At 37.1% G+C, this 27,500-nt stretch overlaps 1 protein-coding gene across 1 annotated transcript in view; it reads left to right on the top strand.

Annotated features, from left to right (window-relative positions):
- Positions 1-27,500, top strand: part of LOC135108509 (uncharacterized) — a 116,833-nt gene that overhangs the window by 43,157 nt on the left and 46,176 nt on the right. Inside the window, 16 exon segments of the mRNA XM_064019603.1 lie at positions 4,731-4,927; positions 6,047-6,186; positions 7,732-7,846; positions 8,570-8,711; positions 19,412-19,569; positions 20,055-20,230; positions 20,378-20,558; positions 21,120-21,133; positions 21,135-21,245; positions 21,247-21,281; positions 22,256-22,327; positions 22,790-23,039; positions 23,266-23,462; positions 23,730-23,851; positions 24,450-24,605; positions 24,751-24,935. Coding sequence (XP_063875673.1) covers positions 4,804-4,927; positions 6,047-6,186; positions 7,732-7,846; positions 8,570-8,711; positions 19,412-19,569; positions 20,055-20,230; positions 20,378-20,558; positions 21,120-21,133; positions 21,135-21,245; positions 21,247-21,281; positions 22,256-22,327; positions 22,790-23,039; positions 23,266-23,462; positions 23,730-23,851; positions 24,450-24,605; positions 24,751-24,935 — 2,178 coding nt within the window. The 5' untranslated portion in view covers positions 4,731-4,803.

The raw sequence follows: 27,500 nt of genomic DNA, 5'->3' as shown, positions 1-27,500 counted from the left end.
TTCCCACTCCTTCTCTATCCACTCAGGAAGTTGCAAACGAGTCGAGATTTTCTTGCTTTCCATAGAGTATCGTTGATGTTATCTCCTAACCTCGTGAGGTTCAACAGGGAAGGACGGACACACATCTGTTCAAATCGGTTCTCAGTAGTACTAGGACGGGACGAGTTCATGGTGCCCATCTGAACAGTACACATGCTTTGGGTCATGGAGAGAGAGAGAGAGAGAGAGAGAGAGAGAGAGAGAGAGGAGAGAGAGAGAGAGAGAGAGAGAGAGAGAGGAGAGAGAGAGAGAGAGAGAGAGAGACTTATAAATGTGTATGGTCTCAGTGACACGAAGGATGAAAGTTTGGGTGTGTGGCGAGTGGTGAAAGCTGACGGCGTTGGTGTTGGTGGCGGCAGTGGTGTTCATGGCGGTGGTGGTAAGAGATTAGCCGATACGTCAGGTTCGCATGACCCAAGTGCACCGCAAGGATTCCCGTGGTCAGAGTTGCTTATTCACACTTCCAGTCACGTCATTTTATCATAGTACTCTATTTGAGTTGTGCCACCGCATGCCAACAACGTCACATCAAAACCGTCATTTCGTAACCACCACTCTAAGAGGGAGGGAACAGAGGGTGGGGTGGACATTAGCTGGCCCTTAGCTAACTCTTGCTACAGTAATAGGCCTTAGCTGGCCCTTAGCCAACTCTTGCTACAGTAGTAGGCCTTAGCTGGCCCTTAGCCAACTCTTACTACAGTAGTAGGCCTTAGCTGGCCGCTAGGGAAAGCCGAAGGTCAGTTCCCGTTTCTGAGCTTGATGCAGTAGCACCAGTACTCCTATAAACTTCCTTGAAAGCACACACACACACACACACACACACACACACACACACACACACACACACACACACACACACACACACTAAAGACAAGACATCTCCGTTTGTGCCAAGTACGGCTGTGGTGATGCCTCTTGACTGTTTTGTGTAATAGCTAGATGAAGTTCCTCGTCTTGTGGATGTGGAAAGTGGTGACGGTGGTGCGCAGCTCATGTATCATGTTTACCTTCTCTCTGTCTGATAGGGTGACGAGGGAGAAAACGCCCACAGATGTGTTCCTTCCTCACCCCCCCTCTCCCCTTTTATGAAGTTGATGCTTCGTGTACGTTTGACCAATGGTGATCGTTTATTTTTTAAGGTAATGAGTTAAGGAAAAATAGGGAAAACATAATTACCACGGAGTCTAGGTTGTGAAAGTCTGCAGCTTTCAACTCATGGCTCTCACCACGTAACTGTTGCGTGGGTGGAAGAGGCAGCGAGAGCGGCGGGCTGGCTACTCTTAGCCAAGGACGCGTTGAGTTACCAACTGCTCAGCAAACCCTCCTGAAAACTGAGACTGGGGAAACGCATAAGCATATTCTCTGAACTTCTCAGTCAAATATGAGCGCCTCGAAGATACTGTTCGTCTCGTGAAGTGCTGAGTGCTCACGAAGGTTGCGGGACAGTGTTGAAGGCCTAGCAGGAAGGCCAGATACAAGTTAGAGGGATGCACCAAGAAGTACATTATATAAATATACGTAGGTTCTGTCATGATTGGGTTTTCATTGAACATCTGGAATCAGCGGTCGGCATCTTAGAATGCTTGTATCTAAAGGACAGATACCTTTAGTTAATGATTTAGTTATAAATGTGCTGATGCAAACTCTCTCTCTCTCTCTCTCTCTCTCTCTCTCTCTCTCTCTCTCTCTCTCTCTCTCTCTCTCTCTCTCAAGTGTGGTCCTCAGACGCCTCGCAGCGGCTGGATGGCCCAATAGCCATGTCTGATTCTGAGGAACCCTGGTAGTGGTGACATTAAGATACGGACGTTCTTCTCGCTTTAGAAGTCATTTTATAACAATATGCCATATGTTCATTACAGGATATAACGTTTACAGATTAACGAATACGTAAATATCGCAACTTAAATAAAAGGGTTGGTTCAAGTCATTATAGATTTTTGTGTTGTGTTGAATGCTGTGTGAACATTGGGTGTCAGTGTTTATAATGAGGATGTAACAGTACAGAGTAGCTGTGATTCCGAGTCACCAGTGTTCATAAGCAATGGTGATTGTTCAAAGCCTATCCCCATGTCATCCCCATGTCATCTCTCAAGTGTATGTCGTGTCTTGTACAGTAAGGAGTAATTTCCGCAGCCGTGAAGTGTTTATGAAATTACCACAGATTACTTTATTTGTCTTGAGATCAGTGTAGGGGATTGGGACCGGAGGAGGAGGATGGAGTTTTCTATATGCATGTAAACCTTTAACTCTGATTTAAGTCAGCTACTTTTATAGATATCCAATATTTCAATGCAGCCTGTAGATTAAACATTTTATTATCCAAATCGACGATGTGAATCGACGACAACCACTGCCTGCCTGGAAACCCACTGCCGCGCGTGAGGTAGGACTACAGGAATACGAGGAATGGGGATGCCAGGCAGTGGCTTCCAGTGCACCATTCTCACTCCTTGCCGTTGTGTTTTTGTGCCTGAAACACCTGTCACTGGTAGTAGAAAAAAAAAACACGTGTATAATTAATTCAATAATGATTTCGAATGAAGTAGTTAAAAAAAAAAGGGTTAGATGATAATTAATATTGTGGTGAACGAAGCGACACCCACATTCATGCGTCACGAAACATATGCCACATGTTGCCAGATGGACAGATACCTATAAAATGATTCGGTGGGTCTGGCCTTGCTTTTAACTTTCATCGTGATGGTCCAGCTACATAACGTAATGCACGCCATATGTGAGCGGGGTAACAGGTCACATGGTACCCGCCAGCGTGGTTCAGGTAGACGTGCTGGCGAGTGGCAACCATCAGGATCGATGATTTCCAAGGAAATGCTCAGAGGGTTCGCAGAAGTACAGGAACCTACTTTTCTAACCACCGCAGTTCACTATCTTAACCAATCACATGTAGAAGATGCAACAACGTGGGGTTACTGATAGGGAACATACAGCGTATGAATGGGTGTCCCCCAGATCGTTCAGGGGACTACTTTGATACCCAACCGGAGATTTGTGGCACTTCGCGTCTCAGGAGTGTGTGACTTGGCTGGCCTCCGCCTCCCCTCCCTCCTACACTGGTGAACTTGAGGCATGAGTCCGAGTGCGGGTAATTGATTTTACTCTCCTAATCAGTTTTATTTATCATTGATAGCTTTAGAATGCATCTGGACGTAATTAAATATTTTCCCCTTAACATCCAGAAACCTTTGTGGCCTTGTGGCATCGCCGAGGGGTCTGGTAACAGCGAGTCTCGGCTAAAGCCAACAGGTGGAGCCGTAAAGCACTTGGTGTGGTGTGATTTGAATAACCCTGAATAAATCATAAGCTGCAGTGTTTACAGTAGGTTTTAAGGTGCGTTTTGACTGCAGCATTGTTTGACTTCATAATACCTTTGTTTTAGAGCCAAGTTAAGGAAAATAAGTTACATCAAGTAATATGTAACAAAGTTTTATGGGAGCAGTGTTCGATAGCTCTCTCTCTTTCTCTCTCTCAAGACCTCCCATTCCCGTTGTAGCTGTGTGCTGCGTATGAATTTCCTGATTCCCGTTAATATTTTGCAAGCGGTCAGCAGATGTAGAAGGGTTGTGTTACTGCGAGGGGACAGAGTTAAACATAATAATTAAATAGCATAGAATAGCATAAAAACAAATAGATAAATAAATTGTAGCTGTGACATCGTTGGCAGAATGTTGAGGAAAGTATACAGGTGATTATCATTGAAATAAAAGTTTACTAGCCACGTAGTAAGTGTGGCCGGCAAAGAGCAAAACAACTACTTTAGTTGGCAACTTGTCATTCATAAACTCAGGAGTAGTAACTAGTTACTGTATAAAATGAAGCGCTGTGCATGTGTGTTAAAGCAAAGAGGAGCACGGTGCAATGGTGCAAGCTGGGGTGTGTCATAGGAAACCCCCGAGACGATATGAAGCACGGGCAGTGGTGTGCCCCACCCATTGTATTACCTTACCTTGTTTACGTTTGCGTCTCATTTTCACGAGATCACATGGCAAGAATACCGGGAGGGGAACAAACATGTGAGACTAACTAACAGAAAAATTAACAGAAAAAAATTATATATATATATATATATATATATATATATATATATATATATATATATATATATATATATATATATATATATATATATATATATATATATATATATATATATATATATTGAGAGAGAGAGAGAGAGAGAGAGAGAGAGAGAGAGAGAGAGAGAGAGAGAGAGAGAGAGAGAGAGAGAGAGAGAATTTATGAAACTGATATAGCAAATAGATAAATTTGGGAAATTAATGATAACTGAAATACGAGAATGCTTATAGAAGTTATGAGGGTGATCACTGTTCAGTAGGATTAGCAAGGAAATAACCATGATAGAGAGAGAGAGAGAGAGAGAGAGAGAGAGAGAGAGAGAGAGAGAGAGAGAGAGAGAGAGAGAGAGAGAGAGAGATTAACCACCTGTTCTTATTAGAAGTACACGCAGAGTTCACCATGAAGACATACAAGTATGGATCGCAGGAATATGTATATATCCTATGACTCAAGAAGACACCATTAGACACAACTGTCAGTATTATTTTAGTCGGTCCATCACACACACTCTTCGCTTCTTAGCCTACATATCATAATGTAAATTTAGCATCCCGACAGTCTCGTTTTATGTGTAACTCCTATTGTTTTCTCCGCAGAGGCCATCATGGAAGTGGAGAAAGAATAAGGGGGAGTGTTTCTTCCTTCCCCGTCACCACCTCCTCAGCCATCATGGCACGTTCCTGGAGGGGTGCAGTGGCCGTGCCGCTCACACTGCTGGGTCTTGCTGCCTTGTGCCAAGCCACTTCTGTTCCTGACTACAGTTGCTACAAATTTCAGAGTTCTGGGACAGGAAGTAAGAAACAGAGTTAATTGTCAATGCCACCCTAGACAGATAGAATGGTTGGATAGGATAGTCCTCGGATGGTTGTCATGGTTTTCTTTCTTCTTAATAATTCTCCCTGCAGACTTTCTCAGTACTTGCACCCTCTTGCTGTCTCCTCACCATGCTCTCCTCATACTCCAGTCCATTTGTGGATATTCCTTCAACCCCGTTTTCAAGCCCACAGTCATTTGTGATTCACCTGTTTTTTTCTGTTGTGCTTCTTAAATGCATTTCCCCATCCCATTGCACCCTCACTTTTACTGGCATACTCATTCATTTTGGAAGTTCTAACATAATCTCCTTAGTATTTAACCATAGTCTTTACATAATGTCACATGGCCCTTAGTTGTATTCTGTGCTATGGTGCTGCTGTGAACAGTAGACACCTTGAAAATAAGGGATCTTGTATTTCTGAAAAGAAAAAAAAAAAAAGTTTGGTAACAATTACAATAATGCTTCTGTATTATCCATCAGTCAGTCAAATAAGTCAGTCTTTTATTTATTAATTCATTTACTTACATGTATTTGTATCTGTCTTAGATACAGTTTTTAGTGTATTACCCTTTTTATATAATTATCTCTCTCTCTCTCTCTCTCTCTCTCTCTCTCTCTCTCTCTCTCTCTCTCTCTCTCTCTCTCTCTCTCTCTCTCTCTCTCTCTCTCTCTCTCTCTCTCTCTCTCTCTCTCACACACACACATAGCAGCTTGTCTGGTAGGTTTACTGAAAACTTTCAAAATAACTCGTCTATCATTTGTTAGTCAAGTTTATTTTAGCCTGCATTTCCATGATTTCAGCTTCATAATGAAAGGTTTGGAAATAAATAAAACTGAATATCAGATGTGTATTTTATACTTATATTGAAATATATCAAGGAATTTGTGTTATCTATCATTATGTTGTATACACTTGTGGCTTTTAAAGACTGTATGATGCAAAGTTCACTGAAGTAGTAAGTTAGTATGAATAATGAGTTAGGTAGATTATTTGCAGTTTTATTTTCATGAACTAAGATGTATGAACTTCATTCACTTGATATGTGAGGATAACTTTTGAAATATCTGTTAAAATAATTCATTGATCATTTGCAGAAATTGAGCCAAATGGTGACATTAATCTTGAAGTTGGGTCTTCCTATGAAGCTTATTGCCTCTTCAACCCAGCAAAGGTGCAGGTGGATGATGTGTACTTTAAGACCACAGAAAATGGTGGAAGACTCCTCGATCATGTAGTAAGTAAACCACAGTATCACATACATTTGTATACATTGGAGGCTAACTCACTGCTGGTCAGGAGAGAATTCTGTGACTTAATCTTTGACTTACTTTCCTATTAACACGAATATTGTGTTAATGGCTCTTTCCTGAGTCTGTAATGTAATAGGCACTGAATCCTCTTACTTATCCTTGTTAGTGGCCAAAGATGAACCTTTGCTAGAAGTTGTGATAGTAAAACAGTCACTGTGCACTTAGGTGAAGGAGGAATCAAACATTCTATCAGTGTTACAGAACAAAATATACTTTTGAAAGTGCTGGAAATGAGTGAATATTTATCAACTAAAAGAATTAGTTGACATGTTGGTTTGGTTAGAAATAAAGGTAGGAAACCTGCTTCATCAAGTCTTGAGTTGACTGTATACTCAGCTTGCCAGATGGTCCTTCTGTACCTGAACTGCCAACATGCTGCATCCACATGTCTAATTGAACTGATCTACTAATTCATTCCTCTGACTACTCTTACTTTCCTAATTATCACTGATGCCAATATATATATATATATATATATATATATATATATATATATATATATATATATATATATATATATATATATATATATATATATATATATATATATATATATATATATATATATATATATATATATATATATATATATATATATATATATATATATATATATATATATACCAGCAGACCCCATGAGTGAGGCATTCTGGTGGCACCCTTTTAGGAGGGTAATCAGAATGCCAATTGTAAATTTGCTCTGGTTGTGTCTCATTTAGGAAAGAGATCACTGCTAGCTCAGCCTCTTACACACTTCACTTAGGCCACAGGGTCCCCCAATGCCCTCTCTACCTAAGATAGCTAATCACATGTGATTTGAACAGCTTATGAAGGGGAAAAATGCTTCTAGTAAAGGTAATTCAGTGTTTCAAATATATGGACCTGGGAAAAGAGCAATGAACTCCACTTTGATGGCAGGAGCATGCTAGGGTACAGAGAGATGACAGGGCACTATTGTGACCAATAGAAGAGTAATACTTGATACATGGTGATGAAAAAAATAATATAAATGTGCTGTGCTCCAGTGAAAGGTGTGGCATTGATCTATGCTTCATTATTCTGGCTTCATTACATATAATGTTCCTTAGCCACTTAACTTTTGAGATATACTTAATTAGAAGGATTTTAGATATACACAAAATCATAATTTATGTATATACACTATCCCATTAGCTTTTAGCAGGCTCATAGACAGGCCTATTAGCAAGTTATATTTTATCAGCACTATTACTGTGTATTCAACAGGTAATTATAAATGAGCAAATAAGTGCAGAATTTCTGGTATTGGCAGAGACAAGGAATGTGGGACTGTCTTGAATGAATTAAGTTGCTTGCTACAGGATCATGCACAGAGGACACAATGTTTGAAAGTAGACAATTCAAGCATTTATGGAAGAGTTCTTAAATGAAAAGTTTAATGCCTCCATTGTTGATCATTTGCAGCACTGACCATGAAACTTCCATTACAGGTAGTGAACAATTCTGCCATCAAGGTGCAAGTGACACATAATGAGCCAACAGATTACCTCCTCAAGTGTTTGGCAGGGAATAAGTTGATTTGTCAGCGCTCAGCATTTGTCGGATGTAAGTTTTTTCCTGAATTAACAACGTATTCTGTCATCATTAGTTTGTAGCAAATGTACCAGTGCATTCTTGCATTAGGGGTTGTACAGAATGTAAGTAGTATTTTAACTTTTTACTATGGATTGCCTTATGATGAGGAACATTTTTATAATATGTTATCAGTAAGATGATATTTAAAGATCATTGTATATAAACCTTATTTTACACTAATTTTGAAAAAAAAGCTGTGTGTGTTCTTACCTATTTGTATTTTTACAGGATTAAGTAAAGCTCCCAATGTCCCATCTTTTTAAGTTAATTTTGCCATCTTTATCTTTAAAGCTATGATTGCTCCTTGCCCACATAACTTTGTCGGTCATTGTGTATATTTACCTAGTTGTGCATTACAGTAATGTATCATTTCCATATCAATAAACATCCAACTTCTCTTAAAATCATAAATACCTCTTGCATGTCCCATTTGGAGCTTGGGGTAGGATAATGTATTATGAAATTAGTGAAACAAGTGAAGAAATTAAAGTTAATTGAACTTGGTTCTCTTCTTTAGAAATATAGATGAGTGAGGGAAGAAATTAGGGAAATAGCACTGAGCAGTATTTTTAATTAAACTTTTCATTGTATGCATGTCTTCCTGTAATATATTTGTAAATAAAGAAAAATGTAGAATATTATAAGTGATCTCTCATTTGTAATTTAGATTATTTATGTTATTCTGTATTCCAGATAAACCACAAGATGTTCAGAATTTCACCTGTGTGTCCAGGAACTGGGAGAGCCTGAACTGTTCATGGAGTGTTCCAGAAAATCCAGTTAAAGTTACATATTCACTCACGTATGTTATTCAAGACTACACAAAAGAGCCAAGGTATGCTTTTTTGCGCAATGGGAAGGTTTGTTTCTTTCTGAGTGAAAGTGGAGTGAATGAACAAGTACTCTGGTGGGAGTGATTCTTCTTTCTTGCCATTTAGCTCATTGTTTTTAATGGAGCACAGTAAAGTCCTGAATAATGTGAGAGTTTGGTGGATGCACAAATTCAGCATTCATATTTCTGCTGTTTGACGCATAACTTATGAGGGGTAATGCTTATTTGGTGGATAGCTCGTGACCTGAGGCTGAGTTTAGATGTTAGACCTTTGGAAGCTAAAAATATATCTGGATAACTAATATTCAAACGTAGTCATTTATAATAAAATACAGTATTCATTTATGCCTTTCAAGACTACTCCATACTTAGTTTGAATGGGTTGGCTTCAGACTGAGTTCATATGTAAAATTAACAGTTCAGTCTACTAGAGGTGGTTCCACAGCCATGCTACTTGAACACTGAACCCACACCTTGGATAGATACATATCTACATGTGTCATTGTGTATATATATGAATTTACTTCCATAGTGTTGAAGTAAAATGCTCACTCTTTGAGTGTAGGAGAGCAAATAATGCATCTGAGATGAAGTGATTAGTAGCTTAGTGCTGATTTTGTAAAGTCCTGCCTGCATCAGTGTAGTTTGTGAACAAGACATAATATAACTACGATCTGATAATTTTATCCTGAGCGTTTATGCATTGTCCTTTGTGGGGATTTCCTGGCCTGTGGCGCTGCCACACTGTACCAACACACACTTCATGTCAGGTACTTACTACTACAAAATTAAATGGAGTTGAAGTATATATACAATGTAATGCTCTGAAAAAGCAAGTTAATGCAATAAATGTTTGTCCTTTAGTGATAATTGCATTGTTTTTTGCAAACACCACAATACTTGACAGTGTTTCCTCTGGGTGTTGTCACATCTCCATGAGTGACCAAAGTCAGGTAACTTTGTTGGAGTTACCCTTGTCACTTCTTCTCAAGTCTCACACCACTAGCCATGATGGAAGCAACCTCTCCCACTCACTCTTGTCTCCTCCACAGCCAAGAAAAAGAGTATTTACTCAGCAAATAAGTATTTCTTCAAAGAAAAGGCTAATAGAGGGAAAGAGAGAGAGAGAGAGAGAGAGAGAGAGAGAGAGAGAGAGAGAGAGAGAGAGAGAGAGAGAGAGAGAGAGAGAGAGAGAGAGCCTTCACTGACTGACAGGCAGTCAAGAGATTTTCTCAAATTCTAATAATTCATAGACAAGTATAGATTTCTTTAATAAAAATAAATTTGCATGAAATGTAGATTTTATATGCAGAGAGAGATAGAGAGGGAGTGATGTTAAGGGAGAGAGAGAGAGAGAGAGAGAGAGAGAGAGAGAGAGAGAGAGAGAGAGAGAGAGAGAGAGAGAGAGAGAGAGAGAGAGGTGATGTTAAGGGAGCGAGGTTAGGCTTTAATCCAATAGTTTGCCCAGTATAAAGTTTGGCAGTGCACAGGCCATGAAATCCCTGAAAAAGACAACACCCAAACACTCAGGATAAAATGGTTAGACCATAGTTTTTTTCCATTGAATATTGTTAATTTTGATATTTAAGGTTTGCTCAAGTTAATGGAAAATATTTGGTTGAACAAGTAGCTTTGCCTATTTGTGAGTTGCATAATTTGGTTTTGTGCTATTCAGGAACCGACTCTGTCTACTTCTCTGTATCTATCTGTCTATCTATCTCTATTTGTATGTCTGTTAATCTCTTCATCTGTCTCTCTATCTCTCTACTGTCTATCTGTCTATCTATCTTTCTTTGTCTATCTATCTATTTGGTGCCTGTTTGTAAGAATTGTCTTCAGGGGAATGGCTATCATTTCATTTCACAGGGCAGAATCCATCTGCCTTTAATAAGGCATCTAGGAAATATTTTGGGAACAGTGATGGCCATAGCAAGCCTTGATATCAGGGATGTTTACTGTGGTAATATCACCAGCAATTGGTGCTCAGGGCTACAACTTCTCAGTGTTGCAGAGCCAAAGCCAACACTTTTCACACCAGGTGTCACCTCATGTGATAGCTGCTCACATGCAGACCCCATCATGTGTGTAGGGTACCATGAATTTCTCCATCACCCATAATAGTCCTCAAAGGAGCTTAGATAAACTAAGTATTTGTGTCAAGTGCAACCATTATGGAGATATACACATCTCCAAAAAGCCCCAGACAAGATGACCTTACCATCTAAACAGCTCTGGATGCTTCCTACGACTTGACTTGATCAAAGCTAAGCTGAGCTCAGTGCCAGTTCCCACTAAACTGTGGAAACCCAATTGGTTCCAAGAAGCAAATTAGTACTGCATCTGTGAATTCTCATCACCACTATAGAGAACAAGAAAAGTGGACAAGGGTGAACAGGGCCTTAGCTCAGCACCATCCTTGGATAGAATATAGAAGATAAAGAAATATAAGTAAGGGTCAGTGTTCTCTTTCCTATTTCCTCAATTTATATTTCAACTCTATAACTTTAGTGTATACTTTGGAAGTGTGTGTGTGTGTGTGTGTATGTGTGTGTGTGTGTGTGTGTGTGTGTGTGTGTGTGTGTGTGTGTGTGTGTGTGTGTGTGTGTGTGTGAAACATCTGTTGCTTACTCACCATGGCTGTTAGAGCACTTTGAATTTGCCTTCATTAATAGACTCTAAAGTAGTTCCTTGTATCTTGTATCTTGTGTAGAGAACTGTCTATTTACTAGCAATGAAGTATTCTTATAGAGTAACTATTTGAGTTCTGTCATTGCTTTGTAGAGAAACTAGATGAAAGCATGCACTGCTGTTTAAGAGAATGGCATTACATTCTTGTGTAGTTGCATGAGTTATTGTAGAATGCATCCTTATTTGTATGAATCTTTTAACTTCCATATATATATATATATATATATATATATATATATATATATATATATATATATATATATATATATATATATATATATATATATATATATATATATGGCTTATCTTGCCTTGTTCTTAGCAAACTGCCAGCATTGCTTTGAAGTGCGCTTGCATAGCTGTTTTAAGTATAAGTTTGTAGATTTGTGTTTGATATTGTTCTCTACATATGTTTACATTTTTTTTTTTAATGTGGATGGCACTGACTTGTGCCATCAGTAAGGACTGGACTGAGTTGGATGTCTGTGTGGTGACTGATGCCACAAGGCCTCTGGTGTGACAGGTTCATGCTGTACTCTTTCACTGTGTTTTGCTAACCTTTTTCCTCTGAGCTAATTATTTTCATCTTTATTTATGTTTTTTTTTTTTTTTTTTTTTTATCAAAACTATATTTTTTCAGTGATAATTTTCCAAATTCATGGTTGATTACTATTATTATTATTATTATTATTATTATTATTGTTGTTGTTGTTGTTGTTGTTGTTGTTGTTGTTGTTGCATTCTGGTAACATAATCAGATGTGGAAGTTGTTTGATTAGAACTGGACATATGGATAGATTTCTTTTTCTGCCAAAGACCCTGTTCACTAAATAGAGAAGAAATGCAGACTTGATTTGAAAAGCTGTGACCTTGCTGTGCCATGGGATTGAAAAAGAAGAGTTTGCAATCTTGATGTGTGAGTCTACTTTTATTCTTGTCTCACTTGGTCATGGTTAATGGTCAGCACACCAGTATCATAAGAGTTACTTATTTTTGGGCTGTATTGCTCATTATCATACTTCAAATTAAAGCTATGGGTTAGAACTTTTGAGTCATGTACATGATTAAAGAAAATACTTGCCCAAGATATTAATGTTTGAAAGTTATGTTGCAAAATAAAATCCCTCAAAATTATATTATCATACTTATAAACATAATTTTTTAATTATCTATTTGATAATAAAGTTTATATAATTTTCTAAGGTTATAACGTGAAGAATTGATTAGTTATAAAAATGCAAATACAGGTTTAATGAAAAGTGGATGGGTCATTGTTCACTACAACCCTGAACAGACAAGTAATTTTCTTTCCCTGCTTGTCACTCAGCTTTTCGTAACATCTTTTTCTTCAACACAAGCAGGAAGTATATAGCCTTCCAGTCCCATGTATAACAGAACCAAAGTTCATGAAATTAGTTAATTCCTAAAGGCAGTTCATGACCTGAAATGTTCATAAACTGAAACTAATTTCTCCAAAGGAATCAATGTAAAATGGATTAATTTGTTCCTGTAGCCCAGGTGACTGCATATTTAAACTTTTATAGCAGCATTTTATTCACAAGTTCATACACAAAACCAATGAAAGTCATTAAATCTAAGACAAAAGAAAGATAAATTCAATACTAAACAGATAAAATTTAGATGAAACTTACCCTATTTAATTTCACCATAATTACATACATTTGCATGCTGGTTCCCAAAACTGGAACACTCCCAGCTACCATGCGACATGCAGCATAGCAGAACAACAGTAAACATGGGTACCAACTGCTTCAGACTACTGTGTGCAGCTCCTACTGTTGCTTTCATCCTAATTAAAGAAAAGGAAAAGCTCTCACATTCGTGGACTTGTCCTCACCTCATTAGAAGAAGGAAAGAGGATGTATTACACTATATGTAGGTAGGTGAGGGACCTGAGTTTAGAGGATCCATAGCTGCAGACTCTCAGTGAATGGATTTGCCTGGACAGACATAAATCTCAGCAATTGGTGCAATTAGTGACACCATAAAGGGTGACAGTGACTGAGGGCTGAAATGAATTTCACGCCACTACAAGGTTGAATTGGGTGAACAACAGAAGTGATGCATTTGTCTTTGAATCACACTTGAAGTAGTTGGCTTGGCAGTACCAGTTTTTCTCAGCCCAGTGACTGTTGCCAGTTCCTGTGGTGAAAATCCAACATGCTGATCTGCACAAAACTGGGGTACAAGTTATCAATTTGGTGGCTGCCACTGTCAATTCTGGTGACTGGTCAATGGAATTTGGCCATTGTGAGTTGGGCTTGATACCCTCTTACCGGTACTCCCAGTTTGTTGGTTATGTTATTGCTGGGTGGGTGGGTTCACCACCCAAAATACTGTTTTGTCACCCAAGATGCCTTTTCTTTGGAAAATTTGTTTGTAAACTGAATTTCTCATGATGATAGGCATTCATGACCTGAAGTTCTGCTGTATTGCTGAAAACTGTCTTCATATTCTCTTTCCATACTCTTTCATACCATTTTGCACTTTGAATACTAAAGGATCAGTGACTTGTGCAGGTACCTCTTCATTTGTCTGTCCACTCATGTATGCCTCATCACTGTCCACTCCACTGTCCACAAATGTGCTGCAGTGGCATTATTATCCACCACCATACCAAAGATAAATTTAGACTGCTGTACCATGAAAGACTACCACAAGACATGCAAGATTATCAAGCACTGTATGAAGTTTGACTCTGTTGTAACAACCACTACACTAAACATAGGCATCCATGCTGCACAAAGATATGGCTGTCACAACCTCTTTGCATCAGGAAGGAATTTGTGTGCCCACTGAGTATGCTGCTAGGAAGTCTTTACCCACTTTGGCTGAAAAAATAAATAAATAAATAAAAATCTGCAAAAAAATGTTAGCAGTAGCCATTTAAAAGACTGAAAGAAGCTGATGTTCAGAGAAAGAGGGGTCCTCAAAAGTTGTGTGTTGGTCCAGGATTGTTATGCACTGTGATCCAAAGTACAGAGGGTGTTTGAGTTATGAGCGAGATATGTTCTGGAAGGCTGCTTGTAAGTCATTTTGCTCATAATTCGTCATCATATTTTTTCAGTATAAAAAAAGTATACATCCTGCAAAGAGAATAATGTTAACTTACTTCATACTTGATACCATGAGAGAGAGAGAGAGAGAGAGAGAGAGAGAGAGAGAGAGAGAGAGAGAGAGAGAGAGAGAGAGAGAGAGAGAGAGAGAGAGAGAGAGAGAGAGAGCACCTTGCCTTATGGGCGATGTGATGCTACTGACTAGTGACAGGCTTTAGGCTTCTGCCAAACGCAAGATTCAGGTATGCCAGGCATACAACCTCTCTCTCTCTCTCTCTCTCTCTCTCTCTCTCTCTCTCTCTCTCTCTCCCTCTCTCTCTCTCTCTCTCTCATGCACATTTGTTTTCACTCACAGTCACTCACTCACACTGACTGACTCACTCAAAGTCACTCACTCACACTTACTCACTCACTCACTCACTCACTCACTCACTCACTCACTCATGCTCACTCACTCATGCTCACTCACTCACTCACTCACACTCATTCACTCACACTCACTCACTCAGACTCACTCTCTCTCTCTCTCTCTCTCTCTCTCTCTCTCTCTCTCTCTCTCTCTCTCTCTCTCTCTCTCTCTCTCTCTCTCTCTCTCTCTCTCTCTCTCTCTCTCTCTCTCTCATGCACATTTTTTCCTTTCTCCTCTCCTTCTTGGCTTATACACACCTTTATTCTTATAATTTATTAAGGTGGCTGGCTGAAAGCACAAGACAAGTAAGTTTGTCTAATTATGGACTTAATGTAATGGAGCAGGTTTCCTACAACATGCAGCACAACCCACCTGTCTCTATGCCTCTCAGAGGCCAACTGGTGGAGGTCTGTATGCCATGGAATCTCAAGCCAGACTAACTGCGATGCAGTAAGATAAGTTCTTAAATTAAATTTTAATTTTAAACTAGCATCTCAAAATAAACTGCTGCAGACCTTGTGTCCTGGGACAGTGGACCGTCCTTCACTGTGGTGCTGGTCTCTGAGGGTAGTGGCAAAACAGCGTTCTAGGTAAATATGGTACATAGCACCAAATTTGAACTTTTGGTTAGCAAAGGGAACAATATCAAGAGCATAATTTCATTTTGTGAGTAGACTACTTGTATATCTGAACATTCATAGCTTGTTACCTCATAACTGGGACACCCTCTGTATGCTATAAAGATTGTGAAATAGTTAGATGTGTGATGGTGTGGGATTTATCTATTAAAAGTGTGATAATAAACAAAAGTGTTTATATTGATGTCTTAAGGGATCATTTACTAATGATATAGATGATCCATAAGTATTGCTTTTTCATGCAAGATAGTGTCTGCTTATGAGCTTCAACTAATGAAAACATTTGTCAGTGATTGTCCAGTTGACTCTTGGGGGAAATATTAGTTTTAGTAGACTTCTGTCCAGGAGAGTGTTGCCTTTTGCAACATATTGCTTCCATGTTTTAGGCCTCCTCTGGCACTGAGGCACATACACTGAATATTTTCCTTCACTTTCTGATAAGCTGGACTTCATTCTATTACATATATCCAAAGAAAATCTACTTAATAAAATTTAAATAACAATCACATGTGATTTGTTGAGGGAATGTTTTGTAAACAGATTGCCATTCTCATGGCTAGGTAATTGGATCTTCTTTTTGTTGTTTTCTGGGTTGATTAGATTGCAGATATAACAAGGATGACGCATGCAAAATTCTCATGGTCAGTAGGCGGGACAGGACAAGAAATAATGGGTTCAAGCTTAATAAAGTTAGATTTGAAAAACAGATAAGAATGAATTGGTTCTCAAATAAAGTGGTGGATAAATAGAATAGACTTAGTAATCAGGTTATTAGGGCAGAGCCATTAGGGAACTTTAAAAGAAGATTAGACAGATTTATGGATGAGGACGATAGGTGGATATATGTAAGTATGTTTCATACAGGGAATGCCTAGTGTAGGCCTGATGGCATTTTGCAGCTTTCCTTATGAAATTTTCTTTATGGTTTTATGTTCTGAAAGATTGCATTTGCCCTTCTTTTCCATGTACAAACTGGCTGTTTTCCTTGATATGACTCATAATCTGATAGAGGAAGCCTGGAGTTACCAAATGCCACTTATAAAACAAAATGGCAATTTTTTGGTGAATTGGTCCCTCTGCTGCTTGATGTTCCATATTAGGGTTAGAGATCTTCTATGGGTAGGGGAATACAATTCTAGATAAGTAAAGTGGTTTATTGTACTCTGACATGTAGAGATTATTGCTTTACCATCAGTTCTCCACCTCCCAACATATACATATACCACATAAATATGTAAAGAAAAGAAAAACTATGTAGATGAGTATATAGTAAATAGTAAGGAGGTTTCAAGACATTTCTACCCTAGTTTTCAATAATCCTTTTTTTTTTCACTTAGGGACAGGCACTTTATATATATATATATATATATATATATATATATATATATATATATATATATATATATATATATATATATATATATATATATATATATATATATATATATATATATATTTTTTTTTTTTTCATTTATTTTTTTTTTTACCCCTTGGCCAGAGCCTGTCTCACATAGTAAAAAGCATCTAATGTTAATCAAAATCATTTCAGGACCAGCATGAAATGCAGTTTCTATATAAATTGGCTATTTCAAATTCGGCTCTATATTTCATCAGTTATGGCTTCATTATTAAATTACAAACCTCACATTTATTGTATCAAAATTTCAGTGCTTGCCACCTCCAATTATGTGTTTTTGCTCATCAGAGCTGCCATAAATAATTTTCTCACAACTCCTGATCTTTGAATTTATAGACTAATAGGTTACAAGTTTTGTCAGGTATTGCCCCAAAATTTTGGTACCTATTGATGTATTTTAATGTGAATCAAAATTACATAAGTTATTATGATACTGTAAACAGCAGTTGTGAATTTTTTATGTCTTTTAGTACATAAAAACTATGTATATAGCATTCTCCATTAAGTGGGAAGAATCAGTGATAATATGTACACTTATTACTCTTTCTCTGCACAAGCAATGATCAATATGTACTTCCACCAATATGTGGTAATTAGGGAGTGGTGGACTTTGATTACTTTATTCTTCTGCCCAGAATTTTCCACAACTGCATCAACTCTGAGTCTATACGTCCCTTCATACTGCAGAAATAAAAAAGTTAACAGTGCTAAAAAACATGGTACTTTGACCCTGTTCAAATAGGACAAGTCTGTGTGAAGCTGCACATGCAGAGGAATTTAGATAAGTTGTTTATTTACTATTACAAATGTCCACCACTGACTGAGACTGCTGTACCGTGAAAGACTACCACAAGACATGCAAGATTATCAAGCACTCTGTGAAGTTTGACTCTGTTGTAACAACCACTACTCTAAACATAGGCATCCATGCTGCACAAAGATGTGGCTGTCACATCCTCTTAGAATCAGGAAGGAATTTTTGTGCTCACTGAGTATGCTGCTAGGAAGTCTTTACCCACTTTGGCTGAAAAAAAAAAAAAATCTGCAAGAAATATAAGCAGTAGCCATTTAAAAGACTTAAAGAAGTTGATGTTCAGAGAAAGAGGGGTCCTCAAAAGTTGTGTGTTGGTCCAGGATTGACCCAGGTTAAAATGATCTCTCTCTCTCTCTCTCTCTCTCTCTCTCTCTCTCTCTCTCTCTCTCTCTCTCTCTCTCTCTCTCTCTCTCTCTCTCTCTCTCTCTCTCTCTCTCTCATGCACATTTTTTTCCTTTCTCCTCTCCTTCTTCAGTTATACATACCTTTATTCATATATTTTATTAAGATGGCAGGCTGAAAGCATAAGACAGGTATGTTTGCCTATTTGTAGACTTAATGTAATGGAGCAGGCTTCCTACACCATGCAGCACAACCCTCCTGTCTCTATGCCTCTCAGAGGCCAACTGGTGGAGGTCCGTACACTGTAGAATCTCAAGCAAGACTCATTGCAATGCAGTTAGATAAGTTCTTAGACTAAATTTAAGTTTTAAACTATCATCTAAAAATAAACTGCTGCAGACCTTGTGTCCTGGGGCATTGGGTTGTCCTTCCCCCATGATGCTGTTTTAAGAGGGTAGTGGCGAAGTGGTGTACTTGGTAAATATTGTGCGTATCACCAAATTTGAACTTTTGGTTAGCAAACGGAATGATATTGGGAGCGCAGTTTCATTTTGTGAGTAGACTTCTTCTATTTGTGAACATTCATAACTTGTTACCTTGTAACTTGAACACCCTCTGTATGCAATAAAAATTGTGAAATAGTTAGATGTGTGATGGTGTGCAGTTTATCTATTAAAAGTGTGATAATAAACAAAAGTATTTATATTGATGTGTTAAGGGATCATTTCTTATTAATTTAGATGATCCATAAGTATTGGTATTTCATGCAAGATGGTGTCTGCCTGTGAGCTTGAACTAATGAAAATATTTGTCAGTGATTGTCCAGTTGATACTTGGGGTAAATATTAGTCTTAGGGGACTTATTTCAAGGAGAGTCCCATTCAAATTAATGTCATTCATGGAGATAGAACTGTGGTCAAGTAAATGTCATACTTCAACCAAAAATTCACAAATATTAATCAGTTACCACAGTTGCCACAGGTAGCATTTGCCTTTCAGCATACAAATGGATAAACTAAAACAAGGGCAACACAATCTTAGTCATTGGTCAGCATGTATTTCCAGCAATATGTGGTTATTAGGGAGTGGTAGATTTTGTCTGATATATCCAAAATCTGAGGAATCACAGTATGAGTAGTATTGTTTTGACTGTATCATAGTCTAAATTCTATTACATGCTCTTGCAGAATCATGTTGGTTATGTGTATTTTCATTAATCATTTGTATATAACTAGATATTACTTTTTTACATGTAATATTTGTATTTGATCCCAGGTCTTCATAAGACAAAATTTTATTTTATCTATTTAAATTGCAGGGACTGTCCTGAGAGAGAAAGTAGACAAAACTGGTGTTTCTGGCATGGAATGGAATTTCATAGTGGGCGACGAAACTGGACTATAATATTCTCAGCAGAAAACAACCTTACTCAAAACCCTGTTGAATTTAGGCATTATGTAGATCTTTATGCCACTGGTAAGTAAACATGTTGCTCTTTTTTTAAGTGTGTGTGTGTGTGTGTGTGTGTGTGTGTGTGTGTGTGTGTGTGTGTGTGTGTGTGTGTGTGTGTGTGTGTGTATATATCAGTGGCAGCTTGTGACTTTAATTTCTAAAGTTCCTGTTTGATACTTTTTCAAATTAAAAAATGTGTAAGTCCCCCCCACTCTCTCTCTCTCTCTCTCTCTCTCTCTCTCTCTCTCTCTCTCTCTCTCTCTCTCTCTCTCTCTCTCTCTCTCTCTCTCTCTCTCTCTCTCTCTCTCTCTCTCTCTCTCTCTCTCTCTCTCTCTCTCTCTCTCTCTCTCTCAGTGGTGTAGGGGTCAAGGATCCAGCTTAAGAAAATAGATTTCTTTAGGAACTTGCCTTATAAGTCAGTGATGATAACAATTATAATTATTATGCCAGTAATGATTTTACCTCATGAAGTCATGATGTATTAATTTAAATTAATTTTTCTCTTTCAGTTATACCTGGGAAGGCCAGCAATTTTAAGGCTGAGATCCTTGGACCTCGGGAAGTAATCATGAGTTGGAATTTCCCACATCCAATTGATGTGTTTGTTGATGGGAAGGTTACCCAAGAAGTCAAGTATAGAATAAAGCCATTCAGAAATATAGCTCAGTACAGTCCTTGGGAAGTGGTAAGAATAATTTTCAACACTTAAATTCTAATGTATATTTTTTTGTGATATGTATGTGATATGCAATTATCTTTGTTATACATTTATTATCAGTGGTTATTTTGTCATTCTTTGCTTATTGGTGTTAATTTTTTTTTGCTGTTCCAGATTGATACTTGGGAATATACTCCTGAACGGTTTCAAAGGAAGATCTTCAATAGGACTATAAGTAATCTTAAGCCCTTTGTTGAGTACGAGTTCTGTGTGCGCCTACACACTGGGACGGGCCCAATCCGAGAGGAAATGTGGTCCGAACCAGCCATTGTTGTTAACAGGACAGAATCCACTCGTAAGTTAGATACTGATCTGATAACATTCAACATTTTTCCATTAATTTTGCTGTTCATGTTTTTGTTGTAGGAATGTCATAACTAGAGGTAATTTGTTTGTGCACTTGATAAATAAGATGGAAAATTCTCTCTCTCTCTCTCTCTCTCTCTCTCTCTCTCTCTCTCTCTCTCTCTCTCTCTCTCTCTCTCTCTCTCTCTCTCTCTCTCTCTCTCTCTCTCTCTCTCTCTCTCTCTCTCTCTCTCTCTCTCTCTCTCTCTCTCTCTCTCTCTCTCTCTCTCTCTCTCTGTAACATACCTCTGCAAAGGGGGTTAGCTGAGACAAGGTACACACACACACACACACACACACACACACACACACACACACACACACACACACACACACACACACACACACACACACACACACACACACACACACACACACACACACATGACCTTGACTCCTATTCTGGAACTTATCAGAGAGAGGGATGAAGGAATGAAAATGCTAATAGCATTATGGATATAATTAGCAGTTCTTCATTTTTCATCTGAGAATATTGTTGGTGTTCCTCCAGGACCAGCAGTGGCTCCCCATGACCACCCTAGGGATGTTTGAGGTTGAAGAAAACAAGCTACTACGGGATGTCTATGTCAGCTGGCAGACAGTTGACCCCTTGGAGGAAAATGGGCCTGGCTTTGTAATATGAAGTGAAGATATTTGATGACAGTGATGGGCGGTATGTTAAGGGGTCTTGTAGTTTTGTCAGTTGATATATAAACATATTATGGCAGTAAATGCATGATCTTTGTGGAATATTCACTAGGGTCCTGAGGAACACATTAGGTATGTGGATAAATGAGCATATGTTATTCACAATTGAGGTATATGATACATGTAACCTTTTGGTGGGGGGTGGAGTAAAATTATGGAATGGTTGAGCATTAATAAAGACTTTTGGCTTAGAATGTTGGTGGCAAGCTGTTGGGTGATTAACATTGAGCAGCAGCTGATAGAGTGGTTTAGGATGGAATAGAGAATGAATGGATGGGCAGCATCAAACATAGATTCTAATTTTATCTACTTTTTTCATCTTATCTATTTTCAGTATTTTTCATATGTTTAAAAAGTTGAGATTTCATTTGTAAATTGTAATTTCTGTCTTTCTAGATTAGGACAAAGGACAAAATTTGTTTTATTGTTAACCTTGAAAGTTTGTAATTCAGGTATTTGTAAATGGTTGTTTATGCTCATGTGCTATATATATGAAGATTGATGTGGAAAATAAAAGAAAATTTGTGATTATCATTGGTACAGAAATTTGGACAGTGATCATTACAAAACAGCTGGTTCTAACACAATGACAGAAGTTGTATGTGAAGTGGAAATTTAATGGTACTCTTACTATCTTCTGAAAGGGTAGTATGTGAAATCTATATTTTAAAGATCTGTTTGTATATGTATATACTTTCTTTAGATGCCTTAGCTGAGATTGCGTTGCATTTTAAAGAAACTTATTTATTGGAGTCTGCTCATAGGATTTATTCTAGATTAAATACTCAACCATACCAGTGATACCTGGAATATTGGTGTTTGGCTTTAATGAATTTCAATTTTCTATTTTACTTTTATCTATATTTTATTGGTTTATAGAACTAAGCACAGGGAATACATATATGTATAGATGTTTACTATCTGTTTTTATTTCAGCAGCTTCCACAGCTCACAGACCACACACCGTGGTTTTATAAAGTTCTGGGGCTTGGAAAATACCATAACTTATAGGTGAGCATTGTGATATCCTTCCAATTTTTTAAAGTTACCTATACACATGTATATTCTTACACAGACAAATACACACACACACACACACACACACACACACACACACACACACACACACACACACACACACACACACACACACACATTGTGGGTGAAACTGTTGTCTGAGTTGGTGTTGTAACATTATGTAAGGATAAGGTAAACAATACAGACTTCTTGAAATATGGCTGTGACAGAAGGTCCTTCATCTCTTGGTATTTAAACCCTTCCTCTACTTTCCCTATTTTATGCCTTTACATTATTCTTCTACCTTTGTCTATATGGGAATAAGCTTTAAATCAGTCATTGTTATTATTGGTATGCAAACTGTGAGGTAAGAGTTTGGGAAGTACATGGTATATTAGTTAACCATTATAGTCAAAATAACTTTACATTTCATCTAAAATGTTATATATTTTCCAGGATTGAGATTAGACCTAAGAATGATCATGGTCTTCCTGAAGATTCAAACCTGATGTCAGAGGTGATTGTGCCTAAGAAAGCATCCTTGCTAAATGTCCCAGACTACTTCAAGGTTATTGCTTATTCAGGCAATTATTCCACAACTTACATGGCAAGGTGGCGAATTCCTGAGCTGACTCTTGCAAATACCAATATAGAAACAGTAACTCTCTATTGGTGCAAACAAACAGAATATGAAAACCGTTGTCAGGTCAGTGCTTGGCATTTGATACAACTACTATAGCATGAATTTTAATAAATATACTTCGGTTTGAAATAAAGAAAATTAATCTTTGAGTTTTAAAGAATTAGCAGAGTTTCCTATTTCTTCAAATAGCTGTTTTGCATTATCAGGGTAATTTTCATGATGGTATATTTGATAACGATGTAAATATTATAATTATACACATGGCTAAAAGTTAATTTCAACTCCACAGAATAAATTAAGCTGGGAGATCATCAATGAACCAACCATATATGTAAAAAATCTTACTGGCTATGATCCTTCATCCCGCCATATGTTTGGCATTTCCGTCAACACCCATAACTCATCCAGTGGAATTAAATGGAGTGGCTGCATTGCCACTCACGGTGAACAACAGCCTGCCATAGACAAATTCAATTATACAAATGTGTAAGTTTGAATTTTGCAGTCATGGCTTATATTTAGTATTAGTCATTGTCAGATTGAAAGTATTGCTTTGCTGTATAATTTTTCAGCCATTTGAACTTCTAGAGATTATGAGTTTTGTAAAAATTAAAGGATTTTCATCAGGGTCTGGTGCCAAAAGCTTCAGGACCTAATTATTAACAATTTCAGTAAGTTATAATACCTTGATGAAAATTTATAAAGATGCTTATTTAAGTTATGGAGTGATACTTGCAATGTTTCATCTTTCAGGCTTTCATCAGAAGTGAAGTTAAAATGGGATCTTGAATGTAAGGCTCAAGCAGCACAACCAGTTGCCTTCAACATCTCCTACTGTGTTGTTGAAAAATTTGCAGAGAAATGTGCTGAACCTGGTTAGTACCCATAATTCAGATATTATCTATTAAAGATAGTTATACTAATTGCTCACTTAGCCAAGATCAGTTTGGTGTCATGAACCCACCAAAATTCCTAGTTTGGTGACTCTTTATCACCTAACCAGGACTTTTGATGGTGGACATTTTTGAGTGTGAATGAATCTCACCTTGATGCTGGAGGCTCTCAGAGTATAATTCATGGGTTAGTTCATTCTGCACAGAACTCTCAGACAAGGAGATTATGCATACTTTCCTCTTGCTGCTGTTATTTCATTCTACTTGTATTGGTGTGGTAATTGATAACTTATTTAAAAAAAGGAAAGGTAGCTTTAGAAACACTTTGTTGAAATGTTGTTTTGAAGGAAGCATGCTGCTATACTAATGAAATGTGAGAGTTCTGATAATACCTTGCACCATATATTCTGTATAATATATATATATATATATATATATATATATATATATATATATATATATATATATATATATATATATATATATATATATATATATATATATATATATATATATATATTGTGTGTGTGTGTGTTTATGTTTATGTTTGTGTTTAAGATGTGTTTTTTTCCTTTTTCAGAGAAGTACATAAGAGTGGATGGAGAAAGTACTGTTCAATATACAGTGAAGAACCTTCATCCATACAAAGATTATAGCTTTAGTATTGCCACCATATCTAAGTACCTTGGTCTTGGAAAGTGGAGTCGCAGCGTTCATGTGAAGACCAAACCTGCCAGTATGTTTTTTTCTATTTTTTTTTTTTTTTTTGCTTTAAATTTCCTTAATAGTTACTAAGAAGAAATCAAAAGTCAAGTATTGATTATTGGTAATATTGTTTCTGCTTCATACTTTGGTCACTTACTAATGTGTCTTGATTCTAGAACCAAGTGCTGGTCCTCAAAACATCACTGTGGTCAGCAAAGGCAAAACATGGATTCTTTTATCGTGGCATCCTCCACCAGAACCACAACAGAATGGAGAGATAATCATGTATAATATTCAGTATAAAGTAAAGGGGTCGCCAAGTGTCCCATATGGTGTAGAAGTAAAACACAATGTCCGTCAAGTAAGTAGCTTGTTTTCTCATCATTTATCATTCCATAATGGCTTCCAGTCTGCTATTTAGATAAGAGTGGGAAAGAGTTATGATTATTGGATTCACTGTTTATATGTTATCATCAAACCCTGAGAGTGAGCGTCTTGTAAATGATTTAAAAAATATTTCTAAGATGCAGTCAGAACAGGGTTTGTTTCATGGAGCAGACAGAGTAGACCAATTAGATGGGTCTGTTTCATGGAACAGCGTGGGTAGACCAACTTGATAGGTCTGTTTCATGGAGCAGCTATGGTAGACCAGCTGTGGTGTCAGATCCTGATGTGGAGAGGTCTGGGAATACTGCATATCTGACCCTTGTGCATTGTGGTCAGTGAGCATCATTTTTTTTTTTTTTTTTTAAGCGATTGTGAATATGAATGTATGCATGTAAACACATTATCTTGGCAGCTTTCTTTTACTGCAGATGTTGGTCTGGTATATAGATAAACTTGAATAAGTATAATAGATTTTCAGTTATAATGGACTTTCATTCTTTCTGTCATATGTAGATATATATTATTTTCCCCATAAGAATCAATGTAAAATTGATTAATATCCATTCCTGGACACCCATCCACCCTGTCTTTTTGGTTTATGACAGACACTCCTACTGCCATGATGGCTGCTCCACAACATATCCAGTTCAGAGATTATTTATCCAGAAAGGATGTACTGAATGAGCTTAGTGACACAGAACCCATCAGATGATACTGTTTAGACCATGCAGGTATTCTCTATGTATCTAGTGAAGGAAAGCCTTACAGAGTGACACAGAGAAGAGCAACTCACTTGCCTCTCAAAATGAAGGTGACCACAACACTCAGACATCTTGCTGATGAGAAAAGCTACTGGGAAAATGCAGTTGTTCTTGGTTATTGAGAGAGCCACAGGTGGCTCATGATTACACCTGAGCACCAAAAAACTGTTTGTTTATATTGAGGCTTTTTCAACTGGGTCACATTTAACTTTTCTTCAAAGATTGAATTATTGTCTTAGCCACTGTCTCTCCTCCAGATACATAAAAAAATTAAGGAAATATTTATATAAACCATAAATTAATAATAAACACATTCACAATGTGTTTCTTCCTCTCAGCATCCAGTACCATTCCCACACCTCCTCTTCCTTCCTTGTTTGCTCCACTGTAAAAGAGCTTGTACCCATCTCCCAGTTCTCTGGCCTTGTTACCTTGCCATCTGGTGTCCTGGACACAAAGGATGTTAATTTTTCTCCTCTTCATCACATCTGCTACTTCTCTACTCCTAGAACCGAATTATGGTACTGCAACCATAGCAATAATGAACTTAAAATTTAGTTTGAAACCCAATTTGTTTGAAGAGGCATTCGGTTACCAAGGTTCCACTGTATACTAAAATCCTTCTCCAGAAACGGATGATCATGTAGATGTGAATGTGTTCTTATTACTGAAAAAGTGGGATGAGCTAACTGTTTATGTGTACATATTGAAGTACCTTTATGTTCACTGATTCTATGTGTTAGATTTCTTCATGGTTTCTCCAATATATCGAGTCTTGCAACTCAAACAATTAAATTAATAAATGATAATATAAATAAGTCTAATAGGAGTACTGTCTTTAAATTTAAAAAAAGGAGGCAATAGTAAACATGTTGGTAAAAATAGATATGAACTTGGTGTCATGATATTGTGTTTTAGGTATGGTAATGAATCTCTTTCTAATAGTATAGCTAAGATGGCCATAGTAAGGTAATTTTATGAATTTCTTGTGTGTCATCTATGTGTCATTAGATGAAGGCTGACTAAATTTGCTTTCTAAAAATTAGTAGATAGTATTATTGATGATGCTTAGTGGGAAACTGTTATTGTGGAAACATGTCCTTAAGAAGTTGACCTCATGATCAAAAGCAAACCAGTTAGAAGATAAAGCATGGCATTGATATAAGAGGGTTTTTATAGCATTAATTGTAAACAATTAAGGGATGAAAGATAAATAATTAATCCCCAAAACCTGTGAAAGTTGGTTTATGGTAAACTGCAGTATGTAGTTGTTATTATGAATCACAATTACATTCAGAAATGGGATAGAACCATTGTTTTCCATGTCACACGTGAATTCAGTATTACGGTGTTTAGAGTTTAAGTAACTTAGAAATTTAGGGATGTGCTGAAAAAAAAAAAAAAAAAAAAAAAAAAAATATATATATATATATATATATATATATATATATATATATATATATATATATATATATATATATATATATATATATATATATATATATATATATATATATATATATATATAAACAACACACACACACACACACACACACACACACACACACACACACACACACACACACACACACACACACACACACACATTATGGAACCTTGGTTACTGAACGTCTCCATTTCCAAACAACTTGGTTTTTTAATAAAAAAAATCAACTCATAATTGCTTCGGTTGTCATACTATAATTTGTTTTTTTAACAAAGTTACTTGATTTCAAATACTGAAAGATGTAGTAAAAGCTGCCATTTATTACCAGTTT

This window comes from Scylla paramamosain, chromosome 17 (genome assembly GCF_035594125.1).
Source record: "Scylla paramamosain isolate STU-SP2022 chromosome 17, ASM3559412v1, whole genome shotgun sequence".
Classification (NCBI taxonomy): Eukaryota; Metazoa; Arthropoda; class Malacostraca; order Decapoda; family Portunidae; genus Scylla; species Scylla paramamosain.
The sequence above is the reverse complement of the archived record's forward strand: the minus strand, read 5'-3'. Positions and strand labels throughout refer to the sequence as shown.